The following is a 15,145-nucleotide window of genomic DNA, read 5'->3' on the forward strand; positions in this document are numbered from 1 at the left end:
AACCATCCTGCAGGGGTCTCCTCTGCCAGCTTATGATCCGCCAACTGGAGAGGGGGGGAATGGAGGGAAGGAGAGGGGATTAGGGAGAGGGAGAGGGTGGGGTGAGCCAGAGGAGATTAAGCGAGGAGGGAAAGGGAGAGGCAAGGAGGGGGTAGGGAGAGTGGAGGATGGAGAGAGGAAAGGGGGGGGAGAGAGGGTGAGAGGAAGGAGTGAGAGAAATGGAGGAAGGAGAGGAGAGGGGTTGAGAGGGATTCTGGGGGGAGGTTGAAGGTGTACGAGAGATGATGGGGAGAGGTGAGAGAGTGGAGGGCAAAAGGGGATGTGGGGAAAGGTGAAGGGGAAGGAGAGGGAGAGGGTGATAGGGAGTGGGGGAAAGAAGAGAGTGGGGGAAAGAAAACATAGAAGATAGGAGCAGGAGTAGGTCATTTGGCCCTTCGAGCCTGCTCCGCCATTCAATGAGATCATGGCAGATCTTTAAGTTCAGTACCCCGTCCCCGCCTTCTCTCCGTAACCCCTAATTCCTTTATACTGAAGAAATATATCTAATTCCCTCTTAAATATATTCAATGAACCTGCCTCTACTGCCCTCTGTGGCAATGAATTCCACAGATTCACCACCCTCTGGGTAAAGAAATTCCTCCTCATCTCGGTTCTAAATGGTTTGCCTATTATCCTCGAACCATGGCCCCACCATTGGAAACATCCCTTCCACATCCATTCTGTCCAGTCCTGCCAGAATTTTATAGGTCTCTATGAGATCCCCTCTCAATCTTCTAAACTCCAGCGAGTACAACCCCAATTTGCGCAATCTTTCCTCATAAGTCATTCCTGCCATTCCAGGTATCAGCCTGGTGAATCGCCTCTGCACTCCCTCCATTGCAAGAACATCCTTCCTTAGATAAGTTGACCAAAACTGCACACAATACTCCAGGTGGGGTCTCACCAAGGCCCTGTACAGCTGCAGTAAGGTATCCTTGTTCCTATACTCAAACCCTCTTGATATGAAGCCCAACATATCATTTGCCTTTTTAACCGCCTGCTGTACCTGCATGCTCGCCTTCAGTGACTGGTGCACAAGAACCCTTAGGTCTCTCTGCACTTCCCCATCTCCCAATCTATTGCCATTCGAATGGTAATCTGCCCTCCGGTTGTATTACCAAACTGGATAACCTCACATTTATCCATATTGTAGTGCATTTGCCATGTATCTGCCCAGTCCACCAATTTATCCAAATCACACTGGAGCTTCCTGGCCCCCTCTTCCGTGCACACAACCCCTCCTAGCTTAGTGTTGTCTGCAAATTTGGAGATATTACATCAAATCCCCTCATCCAGATCATTAATGTAAATTGTGAACAGCTGGGGTCCCTGTACAGATCCCTGTGGCACCCCACTGGTCACCGCCTGCCATTCAGAAAACGAGCCATTTATCCCAACTCTCTGTCTTCTACCTGCCAGCCAGTTCTCAATCCACATCAATACTTTGCCCCCAATCCCATGAGCCTTGATTTTGGAAGCCAGTCGTTTATGCGGCACCTTATCGAAGGCCTTTTGGAAGTCCAGGTACACCACATCTATTTTACCTATCACCATCTTAAAGAATTCCAATAGATTTGTCAAGCACGATTTACCTTTTGTAAGTCCATGTTGACTCTGTCCGATCCCTTCTCTGCTAGTCATATGCTCCGCTATTACACCCTTAATAATGGATTCTATCATTTTGCCCACTACTGATGTAAGGCTCACCAGCCTATAATTCCCTGCTTTTTCTCTACCCCCCTTTTTAAATAGTGGGGTAACATTAGCTACCCTCCAATCCATGGGTACTGATCCTGAGTCTATCGAGTTCTGGAAAATAATTCTTAAAGCATCTGCTATCTGAATGTACACTTCTTTAAGTACCCTCGGATGTAGATTATCAGACCCTTGGGATTTATCTGCCTTCAATCCCTTCAATTTCCCCAAGACCATGTCCTTAGAGATACTGATTTCTTTCAGTTCCTCCCTTGCATTAGTCTCTATGTTTCCCAACATCCTTGGGAGGTTATTTGTATCCTCTCTTGTGAAAACAGAACTAAAGTAAGAATTTAATTGGTCTGCCATTTCCTTATTCCCCATTATATATTCCCCTGATTCCAACTGCAATGGACCTACTCTGGATTTCACCAATCTTTTCCTCTTAACATATCTATAAAAGCTTTTGCAGTTGGAAGAGGGAGAGTGGGATGAGGGAAGAGGATGAAGGGAGAGGTGAAGGGGAAGGAGAGGGAGAGGGAGAGGGTGATAGGAAGAGGGGAGAGAAGAGAGTGGGGGAAGGAGGAGGGGAGGGAGGGGGGGATGAGAGGGAAGGAATAGAGGGTGAAGGGAGAGGGGAAGGGGAAGGGTGAAGGGAAGGCGGAGGGAGGAGGAAGTGGGGAGATAGATGGGGTGGGAGAGAGAGAGAGAGGCATATGAGAGGGAGTGAGAGTGAAGGGGAGAGTGTTTTGAGTGTGTGCGTGTACATGTGTGTGTGTGTCTGTGTGGACGTGTGAGTGTGGGTGTGTGATTGTGTGTGTCTGTGATCCTTGGGTTCTTCCTGTGAGTTAAGTCTGACATTCGATTCCTCCACCCTCAGGCCCTCCCCTCACCCCTGCGGACCTCCCACCCCAGCGGATTTCCCCCGCACCCGCATGGACCTCCCCCACCCCACAGACCTTACCCACCCTCCGGGCCTCCAAACCGCTCTCCAAACCTCCCCCACCCCCACCCCTGCGGACATCTGCCATCTCAGTGTAATGCCTGTTGTTTTATCAAGCAGATACTGAGAACACAAGATGCCATCCCGGACAGAAACTCAGTGGTGATGAGTGTGTCTGCATGTCTCCCGACCAGGACTGCGGGTAAGTTACACACCCACACACACACACACACACACACACACACACACACACACACACACACACACACACACACACACACACACACACACACACAGCCTCCACTTTCAGACTGGTGCATCATGGGTCCGAATTTGTCTCCGTCTTGGGCACCAGCATGGCTCCTATTCTCCTCCAGATTCCCCCCCATCCCCCACCCATGTGGTCGGCATGTAAGTGAGTGTGTCACTGTGTGTGATGTACATCTGGTGTGAAACCTATGTGTCTGGGTCACTCTACGAGGAATGAACCCTTTGGCCATTCTCCTCTGTGCTGACCAAGTCAGAATCTCATCTCATTTCCATAATGCTCCATATCCAAGCACCACCCATCCGTAAATCCTGACGTTGACGTAGCGCTTAACCCACTGCTCTACTCCACCTTAAGCAATCTCTTACTAATCACAGAGAACCTTTGCCATAGAATTAATTAAGGTGGTATGTGAGTGGAAAGAAAAAGTTTGAAAACCACTGCTCTACTCATTCTACACCCACGACTGTGTGGCCAGTCACAATTCCAAAGCCATCTCCAAGTTTGTCAATGACACCACAGTTGTCGGCAGAATCACAAACGGCAATGAAGAAATGTACAGGGGGGGGGGGGGGAATCAACAACTCGTTGAATGGTGTAATGACAACAACCTCGTGCTCAACATCAGCAAAACCAGGGAGATGATTGTGGACTTCAGGAAGAAATCAGGAGAACACGACCCAGTCCTCATCGAGAGCTCAGCAGCGGAGCGGGTCAAGAGCTTCAAATTCCTGGGTGTGAACATCTCCGATGATCTGTCCTGGAGCCTCCACGTTGATGCAATCACGAAGAAGGCTCACCAGTGGCTATATTTTGTGACATGATGTTCCCTCGGACCTTGAGGGGAGACTGGTGTAGAAATTTCAAGGGGTCTGACAGAAATGTTTAGTGGTGACAGAGGATTGGAGGGTAGCTCACGCAGTTTCGAAAGAAAGGCTCCAAAAGTAATGCTGGAAATTACAGACCAGTGATCCTGACGTCAGGAGTGGGTAAATTACTGGAGGGCTAATGTCCCATCAATAATCACCAAAGTCTGGAGATGGGAAACTATCAGACTTTTATTAACTAAAGTCTGGAACTCACTGACTGATCGAAGTGAAGGTAAAGGGGGAGTATGCAAGGGGCTATGGGTAGGATCGGTCTCGGGGGCCATTTCCAGCTGGCAGCAGCCAATCATGCAACAACAGTGGCCTACCACATTCACTCCTCCTTTTTAAGAAGAATCCTGTGGTGGTGGGGGGGTGGGGGGGTGAGAAAAATAAGGTGAAACAATTGTACAGACATACATTTACAGGTTAAGTCTGTCAGGGGGTGTCCTCTGCCGCAGTGAGCGACGTGGCAATGGTTGGGGACATTTCTGTGGCGTCCTGAGCAGCTTGTGGGGTTGGCCTGCTAACAGTTTGTCGAGGGGTGGGGACAGGTAGGGTAATACTGTGCTGGTACATCATTGGTAACAGCAATGGCCTGGGGTAGGAGGGGTGGAGGGGGATCCTCCTTGATGGTTGAGAGGCCACATGTTGCCTGCAGGGGGCCATCTGTGAACTGTTCGTTGCAGATAGTGGGGGAGAGTGGAGAAGGGGCCCTTGGAAAAGTAGAGCGACTTTCTGAAGTTGGCACTGGAAATCCAGCCCCAATAGCAAGGGGGAAGAGTTGTGGTATAACGAGCAGTCTGAAATGTTCATACACTACACCTCCAACAGTCAGGGTCACTACGCAGGACCCCCAGGTGGCTGCCGTGTATGATTTGGACATGAGGGATATCCTGGGGTTGGTGGGTTGTACTTTAAGGGTTAGTTGTTTAGTGGTTTCGTGATGGATAAAACTTTCTGTACTTCCACTAGCAAATAAACAGTCAATAACGTGCCCATTTACCTGGGTGTCCATCACCGGACCTGGTTCAGGGTAATGGAGGCCATTTTGGACATTGTCTGAGTCAGATGGGTACTCACAAGATGGCTGCCCTCGGCCCCAAGATGGTCTGCCTCAACCCCCTCATGGTGTCCTATGCCTGGGAAGATGGCGTTTGGCACGCAGTCCAAAATGGTGGCCCCCATGATGTGCAGGGAAGATGGCGCCGATTGCACTGCCCTGAGTGGCAACTGTCTGCACGCGATGCTGCTCAATTTCACGGATGGCTTGGGCTGGCAAACTCTGGCGTAAGGCCCCTTTATCCCAGCATCTGGGGCATGCTTGGCAGGGCGGCGTTACCTTGGGCGCTGACACTGCCCACAGAGTAGCACTTAGGGATATCACCCGCAACGGCAGCCAAGGACAGAGTAGTGGGACGGTGTAGGGGACCAGTCACTCATGGGGTGGGACGATGCCGTGTTGCAGGTTAGCAACGCCAGGGGTGGCCAAGTGGCTGAATAGTCATCTGAGTTCTGGAGAGTCAACTCCAGAGTCTCTATAAGTTCAACTGCCGTTTGCAAATTGAGCACCTTTTGTTCCAGTGGTCATTGCTGTATGTACCCGGAGTGGATACCGGCCACGAACGTGTCTCTGATGAGATCCTCTGCATTCTGGATGGTCGACACGGCCTTTCATTCACGCACTCTGGACAGGATCCGGAAGGCCCACAGGTACTTGGTGTTTGACTCACCAGGTCGCTGTTTTCTGGTGGCCAGGAGGTGCCTGGCATGGACCTCATTAACCATCCCAGATATTGGGCCTTAAGGGTGTCCATAACTGCTTGGTATGAGCTGGTGTCACTGATCATCAGGAACACTTGGGGTCCGACATGGAAGAGGAGTAGTCTTAGTCGGTTAGCGTCCATGGTGATGGGGTCCATGGCCACTGCCAGGAAATTTTCAAAGCCGCTTAGCCAAAGCTCGAACGTATTCGGTATGTCCGGCGACCAAGCGTCGATGACGAGCTTCTCAGGTTTCAGGTACTGTTCCGTGTTTCTTTAAGCGTTTTAGTTAATAAAGTTGATGTTCCATCAATAATCACAAAAGGCTGGAGTTGGGAAACTCCAGGCTTTTATTAACTAAAGACTAGAACAACCATCAACCTCACTCACTCACTGAAGCAAAGAGAAAGGGGAAGCATGCAAGAGGCTATGGGTAGGATTGGTCTTGGGAGGTGTGTCCAGTCGGCAGTAGCCAATCATGGCACAACAGTGGATAGCCACAGGGATGGTCTGAGAGATTGGATATACAAGTATCTGGACAGCCAAGGGGTGATTAAGAATAGTCGGCATGGCTTTTGTGTGGTAGGTCATGTTTAACGAATCTTATAGAGTTTTTTGAGGAGGTTACTAAGAAAGTAGATGAAGGAAAGTTGTCTACATGGACTTTAGTTAGGCCTTTGACAAGGTCCCACACAAGAGGTTAGTTTAGAAGGATCAGACACTAGGTATCTATGGAGAGGTAGTAAATTGGATTTGAAATTAGCTGAATGGGAGAGAGTAGTGGTGGATGATGCTTCTCAGACTGGAGGCCTGTGACTAGTGGTGTGTCTCAGGGATCGGTGCTGGGACCATTGTTGTTTGTCATCTATATCAATGATCTGGATGATAATGTGGGAAATTGGATCAGCAAGTTTGCAGATGACACTAAGATTGGAGACGTTGTGGACAGTGAGGAAGGTTTTCAAAGGTTGCAGAGGGATCTGGACCAACTGGGAAAATGGGCTAGAAAATGGCCGATGGAATTTAATGCAGACAAGAGTGAGGTGTTGTATTTTGGAAGGACAAACCAAGAAAGGACATACATGGTGAATGGTTGGGCACTGAGGAGTGGGGTAGAACAGAGGGATCTGGGAATACAGGTACATAATTCCCTGAAAGTGGTGTCATAGGTAGACAAGTTTATGTAGAAAGTTTTTGGCATCTTGGCCTTCATAAATCAAAGTATTGAATTCAGGAGTTGGGGTGTTATGGTAAAGTTGTGTAAGGAATTGGTGAGGCCAAATGTGGGTATTGTGTGTAGTTTTGGTCACCGAACTACAGGAAGAATATCAATAAGATAGAAAGAGTGCAGAGAAGATTTACTAGGATGTTGCTGGGTCTACAAGAGTTGAGTTACAGGGAAAGATGAAACAGTTTGGGACTTTATTCTACACTCACTTTCATCAGGAGAACAAGGAGGTCACCTTCAAAATGGATCTTCCACCTGATGAACTGCCTCTCTCACTCTCCATCCCTGATGTTTGGGCCACCCTGAGTAGGGGGAATGTACTGAAGGCAGCTGGTCCAGATGGTATGCGTGGCTATGTGCTTAGAGTCTGTGCAGAACAGTTGGCCAGGGTCTTCGCGGACATTTTCAATCTGTCCCTGGCCCAGGCAGTTGTTCCCATAAGCTTCAAGATTGCTGAAGCCTCCCACCACCATGAGTCTGAATGAATTCCATCCAGTTGCCCTCACCCCCCATCAATACAAAATGTTTGAGAGATTGGTTCTATCACCTTTGAAACCCTGTTTTCCCATCAGCCTGGACCCCCATCATTTTGCCTATTGTACCAACATTTCAACTGAGGATGCCATCTCCACAGCACTTCACTCTGCCCTGACCCACTTGGACAGCCCCAACTCCTATGTCAGAATGCGGTTCATTGACTTTAGTTCAGCATTCAGTACTGTGATTCCCTCCAAAATGATCGCCAAACTTTGTCAGCTCATCCCTCTGCAATTGGACCTTGGACTTACTGAGTAACAGACCCCAATCTGTTATGTTAGACAATCTCTCTTCCATTCTCACCCTGAGCCCCAGGGCTGTGCAGAGCCCTCTCCTGTATTCCCTCCATCTCTGATTCCGTTCCTGTATATGGTTCTAATTCCATAACCAAGTTCACAGGTGGTTGGCCTGATCAGAGGGGATGATGAGGCGGCCTACGGGGACAGGGTCCAGCACCTGGCTGCGTGATGTGTTGACAACAACTTGGCACTTAACACCCAGAAGACCAAGGAGATCATTGTGGAATGTAAGCGTGTTGGGAGCCACTCCCATGCCCCATCTACATCAACGGAGTTGTGATGGAACGTGCATCAAGCTTCAAATCCCTTGGTGTCCACATTTCTGATGATCTCACCTGGTCCCTGAACTCCACCCTTTATTTCCTGTGGACCATGAAGAAAGCTCCCCTCTGCCCCAGGATACTGATGGATTTTTACCGCTGTGCCACTGAAATCATTGGGATCTCAGGGTGGCCTGGCAATTGTCTCATATTGGACTGTAAAGCCCTTTGGCAGGTGGTGGAAACCACCCAGCAGATTATCGGCACCCAGTTGCCCACCATTGAGAACATCGATGAGGAATGCTGTCTGGGCCGGATTATCGGCACCCAGTTGCCCACCATTGAGAACATCGATGAGGAATGCTGTCTGGGCCGGGGGAAGAGCATCATGAAGGATGCATCTCACCCTAACTACGGGACGTTTTGACTTTCCCTCCATCCAGTTGGTGCCACAGGAGCCTCCACTCTCAAACCAGCAGCTCAAGAAGAGCTTTTATCCCCAAGGCTACGACCCTGCTGAACTTTAACGCCCAGCACTGAGTGGTCCTGCACCCACATTGGACTGTCAGCACTTCTAGAATTGCTTGCTTGCTGAATGCATGGAGTTATTTGTATATTGAGCTACGTTTTAACTTCTGTTCGGATGTTGATTGTATCTCATTGGCCTTTGTATCTGTGCTTGGTACAGTGACAATAAAGTTGAATCTAATTTAATCTATTCCTTGGAGTAAAGAAGATTGAGGGGAGGTTTGATAGACGTTTACACAATTATGAGGGGTGGAGACAGAGTAAATGCGAGGAGGCTCTTTCCACTTTGGTGAGGAGAGATATATATGAGAGGACCCGGCTTTAGGGTGAAAGGGGAAAGGTTTAGGGGGAGCTTCTTCACTCAGAGAGTGGTGGGAGTGTGGAATGAACTGCCATCCGGCATGGTAAATGTGGGCTCATTCTTATTTTTAAGAATAAATTGGATAGATACATGGATGGGAGAGGTCTGGAGGGTTATGGACTTGGTGCAGGTCAGAGGGACAAGTGGAATAATATTTTGGCACACACTAGAAGGGCTGAATGGCCTGTTTCCTGTGCTGTGGTGTTCTATGGTTCTAGTTGTCTGAGGAGATTTGGTCCGAGGAGAGCATTCTGGCCGGTTGCATCACTGTCTGGTACGGAGGCACCAAATCTCAGGACAGGAATAAACTCCACAGGGTTGTTAACTTGGCCTGCCGCATCACGGGCACCAAACTTCACTCCATCGAGGACGTCTACATGAGGTGGTGTTTTAAAAAGGTAGCCTCTATCCTCAAAGACCCCCCACCACCCAGGCCATGCCTTCTGCTACCATCAGGGGAAAGGTACAGGAACCTGAAGACGAGCACTCAACAGCCAGCTTCTTCCCCGGTGCCATCAGATTCCTAAATGATCAATGGACCAGAGACACGGCCTGACTTTGTGAGGTGTTTATATGAATGTTCACACTGTTCAGAGAAGATAAACGATTTCCCGCCGCATACATGACAAAAACTTCTGATTCTGATGCGGGTATCATCCCCACTTCTACAGCTTCCAGACACAGACCACTCTCTGAGTGGAAACACAACCCCTCAGATCCCTCTCACAATCCTCTGATTCAAGAATCATCAAACCCCTGGGAGAAACAAAAGCAACACTTTATCCGTGACCCTTGCGATTTTATAAACCTGTATAATATCACCCCTCCATGGGGGAGAGTGTGGGCGTGGTGGTGTGGACAGGGGTGAGTGTGAGAGGGTGAAGGCACGGTTGGGTATGCATGCAAGGGTGTGAGTGTGAAGACAATGTGGGGGTGGGTGTGAGGTGGGGAGAGTGAGGATTAGGTGAGGGTTAGTGTGAGGTCGATGTGAATGTGAGGTGGGGGTGAGTGTGAGGTCGATGTGAGCGTGAGGTGGGGGTGAGGTGGGGGTGTGTGAGGTGGGGGTGAGTGTGCCCTCCCGACTGACCCTGCCTTGTGTTTCTAGGTCCGTGCATAGCCCCAGCCTGTGCGTTTTTGACAGCAAGGCACAGACCCTGCGCAGCACCTCCAGTTGTGCGTACCTGGCGGCCAGATGTGCGGGACAGGAACTGCACCTGGTGAGGACGGGGCAGTGCGCGGAGTCTGACATGCCTTGGGCCGCGCAACGAGCCAGGCTCCTGGCCCTGAGCCGAAGTAAGGAGCCGTGTGGCCCTCTTGACACCTGTGGAGACTGGGAGCAGTGTACAGGTAACCCCACCCCCCCCCCCTCGGCCCCCATCCCGTGTCCGTCCGCGTCAACACCACAACACAGTACGATCCCATGGTTCCACGCACTGCCACACAGACAGCTTTGGACAGCGTTTTTTTTTAATGTGGGGCTGATCACTGGGGAAATTAGAATCATAGCCAGCATTGTCTGGAAGTGCAGAGGGGGCCAGAGAGACCTAGAACATAACAGCACAGAACAGGCCCTTCTGCCCACAATGACATGCTGACCCATATATTGCTACTAAAAAACTATCTAAACCCTCCCTACTCTTTAAACCCTCTATTTTTCTTCCATCCACGGGTCTGTCTAGACCCGTAATCATCCCTCATGGACTCGTTATGTTCAGGGTTTCAGAGCTCCAAAGGAAATAGGCCAATGACAATTTTTCTCAAGCAAAATATTTCAGGAACAATTGTGTCTAGACCAGTGGTTCTCCACCTTGCCTTCCCACTCACATCCCATCTTAAACAACCCCTTACTCATCGTAGAACACCGATGGCAGAGGGATTACTTAAAGTGGGATGTGAGTGGAAAGAAAAAGGTTGAGAACCACTGGTCTAAGAGTCTTTTAAATGCCCCCAATGTTCCAGTCTCCACCATTATCCCTGGCAAGGCATTCCAGGCCCCCACAACTCTCTGTGTAGAAACCTTACCCCGACGTCTCCGCTAAACTTTCCTCCCTTCACTTTGTACACACGTCCTCTGGTGTTGGCTATTCCTGCCCTGGGAAACAGGTGCTGCCTGTCCACCCTATCATGCCTTTCAGAATCTTGTAGACTTCGATCAAGTCTCCTCTCATCCTTCTATGCTCCAAAGAGAAAGGCCCCAGCTCTGCTAACCTTACCTCATAAGACTTATTTCCCAATCCAGGCAACATCCTGCTGGATCTCCTCTGCTCCCTCTCCACAACTTTCACATCCTTCCTGTAATTCTGGCTACCTCATATGGATATCTCCTGCAGCTGGTCAAAATACTTCTGCCCCAATTAGAGGTATCAAAATGTAAGAGGGTTTACATGGTGAGGAAGAACCTCTTGTGGAGTGTCATAAAGTGTTCCGGCCCTTCTGAGCATCTAGTCTCTGGTGAATGAGTTATTGCACTGTCCCATCAACCCAAACCTGGACCCCATCCCTTCATGCCCCTCACGTCCATGTACCCATCCAATCTTCTTTTACGTCCCAAAATCAAACCCGCTTCAGCTGACAGCTCGTTCCACTCCCCCACCACTCTCGCTGTGTGAAGAAGTTCCCCTCTGAACTTCTCCCCTTTCACCCTTAACCCCTGTCCTCTGGTTTGTATCTCATCCTCCCTCAGTGGAAAAAGCCGACCTACATTTACTCTTGTCTGTCCCCCTCATCATTTTAAATCTCTCCATTAAATCTCCCCTCATTCTTCTACACTCCAGGGAATAAAGTGCTAACCTGTTTAACCTTTCCCTGGAACTCAGTTCCTAAAGTCCAGGCAACATCCCAGTAAATCTTCTCTGCCCTCTTTCTATCTTATCGATATGTTAAGGTTGGCATATAGAACCTAGAACATTAGAGCAGAGTACAGGCCTTTCAGCCCACAACATTGTGCTGACAACAATCGAACCCTTCCCTCCCTCACACCCATAATCCTCTATTTTTCTTGCACCCATGTGCCTGGCCAAGACTGTTTTTAATGCCCTGATTGTACCAGCCTCCACCACCACCCCCTGCAATGGCAGGAACAAGAGGGTGGAGATTTAAGATGCGAGGAAGGTGTTCTGGTAAAGAGTCAGGTTCGAACAGCAGGGAACTAGGCCACTAGCCCAGGGTGACTGTGCCAACACCATCTGCTCTGGTCCCACATTAGTGCCTCACCCCTCCAATCCCCTCCCATTGGGGTGAAGAGGAACACTTAGAAAAGCTTTCAGCAGAGAGAGGTTGAAGTCTGGAAGGGGAGGACGCAGAGGCATTGGAGTGGACGCTGGAACAGGCAAAACAAGAGATAGGGTCCGAATGTAAGTTGGTGCCTGTTCTGCCATTCAATGAGATCACGACTGATCTGATCATCGGCTCATCTCCACCAACCTGCCTTTTCCCCATATCCCTTAATTCCCCTACTATGTAGAAATCTATCCAACCTTGTCTTAGATGTATTTACTGAGGTCACCTCCACTTCTTCAACAGGCAGCGAATTCCACAGATTCACCATCCTCTGGGAAAACCACTTCCTCCTCATCTCCATCCTAAATCTACTCCCCTGAATCATGAGGCGACATCCCTAGTTCTAGTCTCCCCCACCAATGGAAACAACTTACCCATCTCTATATTATCCATGTCTTTCATAATTTTATATGTTTCTATAAGATCCCCTCTCATTCTTCTAAATTCCAATGAGTACAGTCCCAGATGACTCAATGTCTCCTCACAGACCCATCCTTTCATCCCTCCTCTGCACCGCCTCAAAACCCAGTACACCCTTCCTCGAGTAAGGAGACCAGAACTGCACACAGTTCTCTAGATGCGGCCTCACCAGGACCTTGTCCAGCTGCAGCAGAACCTCCCTGCTCCTAAATTCAGTCCCTCCAGCAACGGAGGCCAACATTCCATTTACCTTCTTGATAACCTGCTGCACCTGCAAACCAACCTTTTGTGATTCATGCACAAGCCCTCCCAAGTCTTTCTGCCCAGCTGCCCGCTGCAATTGCTTGCCATTTAAATAATAATCTGATCTTCCATTTTTTCCTTCCAAAGTCACATTTACCAACATTGCACCCCATCTGCCAGACCCTTGCCCACTCACTTAAAACCTATCTACATGGTTATGTCTCTGTTACTTGGGAAGTTTCTTAAATAATTTAGAGAAGCAAGATTCAAATAACAGAAGAGACTTTACTTACTGATGTCTTCCACCATCTCAGGAAACTGTTCACATACTCTCATATACCTACGCCCCAAGTGGTGCACCATACTTACTATAGTGAGAAGGGTCTATTCTTACACGGTTACAAAATAGTTCACATTATCTTGATTATATGACACATATCCCTCTGCAGACTCTTCGTAACCTCTGCACAATTTGCTTTTCCACTCAATGGAGTGCCATCAGCAAACTTGGATACACCAGGTCGGCCAAAGGGCCTCCCTCAGCAGTGCCTACCCCTTTCTTATGCCCTTTAGGTGGTAAAGTCTGAGATGGAAGTCCTTTATCTGGATGATGAGGTAGCAGAGCGGTGAACAGAAATCCGCAGATGCTTCACAAATTGGCTCCCTGGCAGTTCACTAAAGCAACCCTCTCCTGCCCCACCCAGGCCTTGAGCTCCTCGAAGGCGAGGCCAAGGCTCACAGGCCTTCAGGACATTGCTGAAAATCCACCAACAACCGATCTCCAAGCTCATCGGTGATGACCTGGCGATGGGGTCACCGATGTTATCGAGCAAATTAGCGGAAGATAGTAGTTCCGTGGTGGAGTAAATCTACCCTGGCAAACCGCTTGAATCGTGTATTTGGAGACAGCAGAGCATGTAGGTCGGCTTTTCCACTGAGGATGGGTGAGATGCAAACCAGAGGTCATGGGTTAAGGGTGATAGGGGAAAAGTTTAGGGGGAAACTTCTTCACGCAGAGAACGATGGGGGTGTGGAACGAGCTGCCAGTTGAGGTGGTGAATTTTAACATTTAAGGAGAATTTGGACAGGCACGTGGATGGGAGGGAATGGTAGGCGATGAATTGGGTGCAGGTCAGTGGGACTAGGCTGAAAAATGGTTTGCACAGACTAGAAGGGCCGAAGGGGCCTGCTTCTGTTGTTATGTTTCTATGGTTCCATGGAGTTACCGATGTTAAACATTTGGAAGATGTTTGTTCTGCAGTGGGGCAAATCCACCTCGGCAAACTGCCAGCTAATTGCGGGACCTGTGTAGAGTTTTACTCTTCTGAGCCAGACGTCTGCCCGAGTACTCCCACACCACACACACAAAAATCTCCTTTCCATTCAAACCCCGTTTCTGCCGAATAAATTTCTCCGTCTCCCCTGGCGGTGATCTCTGTGCCGCCGCGCCCACAGTGTGTCCGGCCCTCGGGCATTGCTGTGGGAACCAGCTGACCGCCTCTCTCCCCATTTTGCATTGCCACAGATTCGGCGTGCCAGTGCCTCCTCCCTAACCAGTGCCCCAAGGACGAAGCGGCCGATCACTGTGTGGTTATTGCGTCGCGGGAGAAGTGGCTCAGCCTCTGTGCTCTGGCCGCCATGCAGTGCAGGAAGGTCCGGGTGCAGAGCTGTGGAGTCACTGAGCACCCCTGAGTGGTCAGCACCATCTCCCCTTCCCCCACCACCAGCACGTACCACCCCTCGCTTGCCTGTATAATGCTGTCAGAATCAGAATTTATTGTCATGAACAAGCCATGAAATTCCTTGTTTTGTGGCAGCAAACATTCATATAAACCACCTTACAACAATAAATCGAAACAGTGCAAGAAAAGCCAAAGTCAGGCCGTGTCTGTGGTTCATTGATCATTCAGGAATCTGATGGCGGAGGGGAAGAAGCTGTCCTTGTGCCGCTGAGCCTTTGTCTTCAGGCTCCTGTTCTTTTTCTCTGATGGTAGCAGAGTGATGGCCTGGGTGATGGGGGTCCCTGAGGATGGAGGCTGCTTTTTTAATGAGCTCCCTCATGTCGACGTCCTCGTGTCGATGCCTGTGATATCACAGACCGAGTTAACAATCGTCTGGAGTTTATTCTTCCCCTCAGAGTTGGCGCCTCCATATCAGGCAGTGAAGCAACAGGCCAGGATGCTCCCCACGGCCCACCTGTGGAAGTGCCACGGATAAGGAGAGGCTGGGATTACACACCGCACGGAGATGTTCATTTCCGAGCGTGGGGTGTTGGCCCTGGTCCTCAGTGACCCTGACACCCCAATGTCTGCCCGCAGTGGCCCATCCTTCCGTTCTGCTCCTTTTGTCTTTTGAACAAGAGTTAATTCACATGACAGCCACACAACAAAATCAACTCAAACTATGCACAGGTCTG

At 49.6% G+C, this 15,145-nt stretch overlaps 1 protein-coding gene across 3 annotated transcripts in view; it reads left to right on the forward strand.

Annotated features, from left to right (window-relative positions):
* Positions 1-14,605, forward strand: part of c6.2 (complement component 6, duplicate 2) — a 101,017-nt gene extending 86,412 nt beyond the window's left edge. For 2 of the 3 annotated variants that reach the window (XM_069884028.1, XM_069884033.1), the window contains exons 16-18: positions 2,795-2,879; positions 9,893-10,134; positions 14,255-14,605. In XM_069884028.1, coding sequence (XP_069740129.1) covers positions 2,795-2,879; positions 9,893-10,134; positions 14,255-14,421 — 494 coding nt within the window. In that variant the 3' untranslated portion in view covers positions 14,422-14,605. The remainder of the gene's footprint in view (positions 1-2,794; positions 2,880-9,892; positions 10,135-14,254) is intronic. The other variant, XM_069884043.1, reaches the window with a different exon arrangement.
* Positions 14,606-15,145: the final 540 nt, after the last annotated feature.

This window comes from Narcine bancroftii, chromosome 1, assembly GCF_036971445.1.
Source record: "Narcine bancroftii isolate sNarBan1 chromosome 1, sNarBan1.hap1, whole genome shotgun sequence".
NCBI lineage: Eukaryota > Metazoa > Chordata > Chondrichthyes > Torpediniformes > Narcinidae > Narcine > Narcine bancroftii.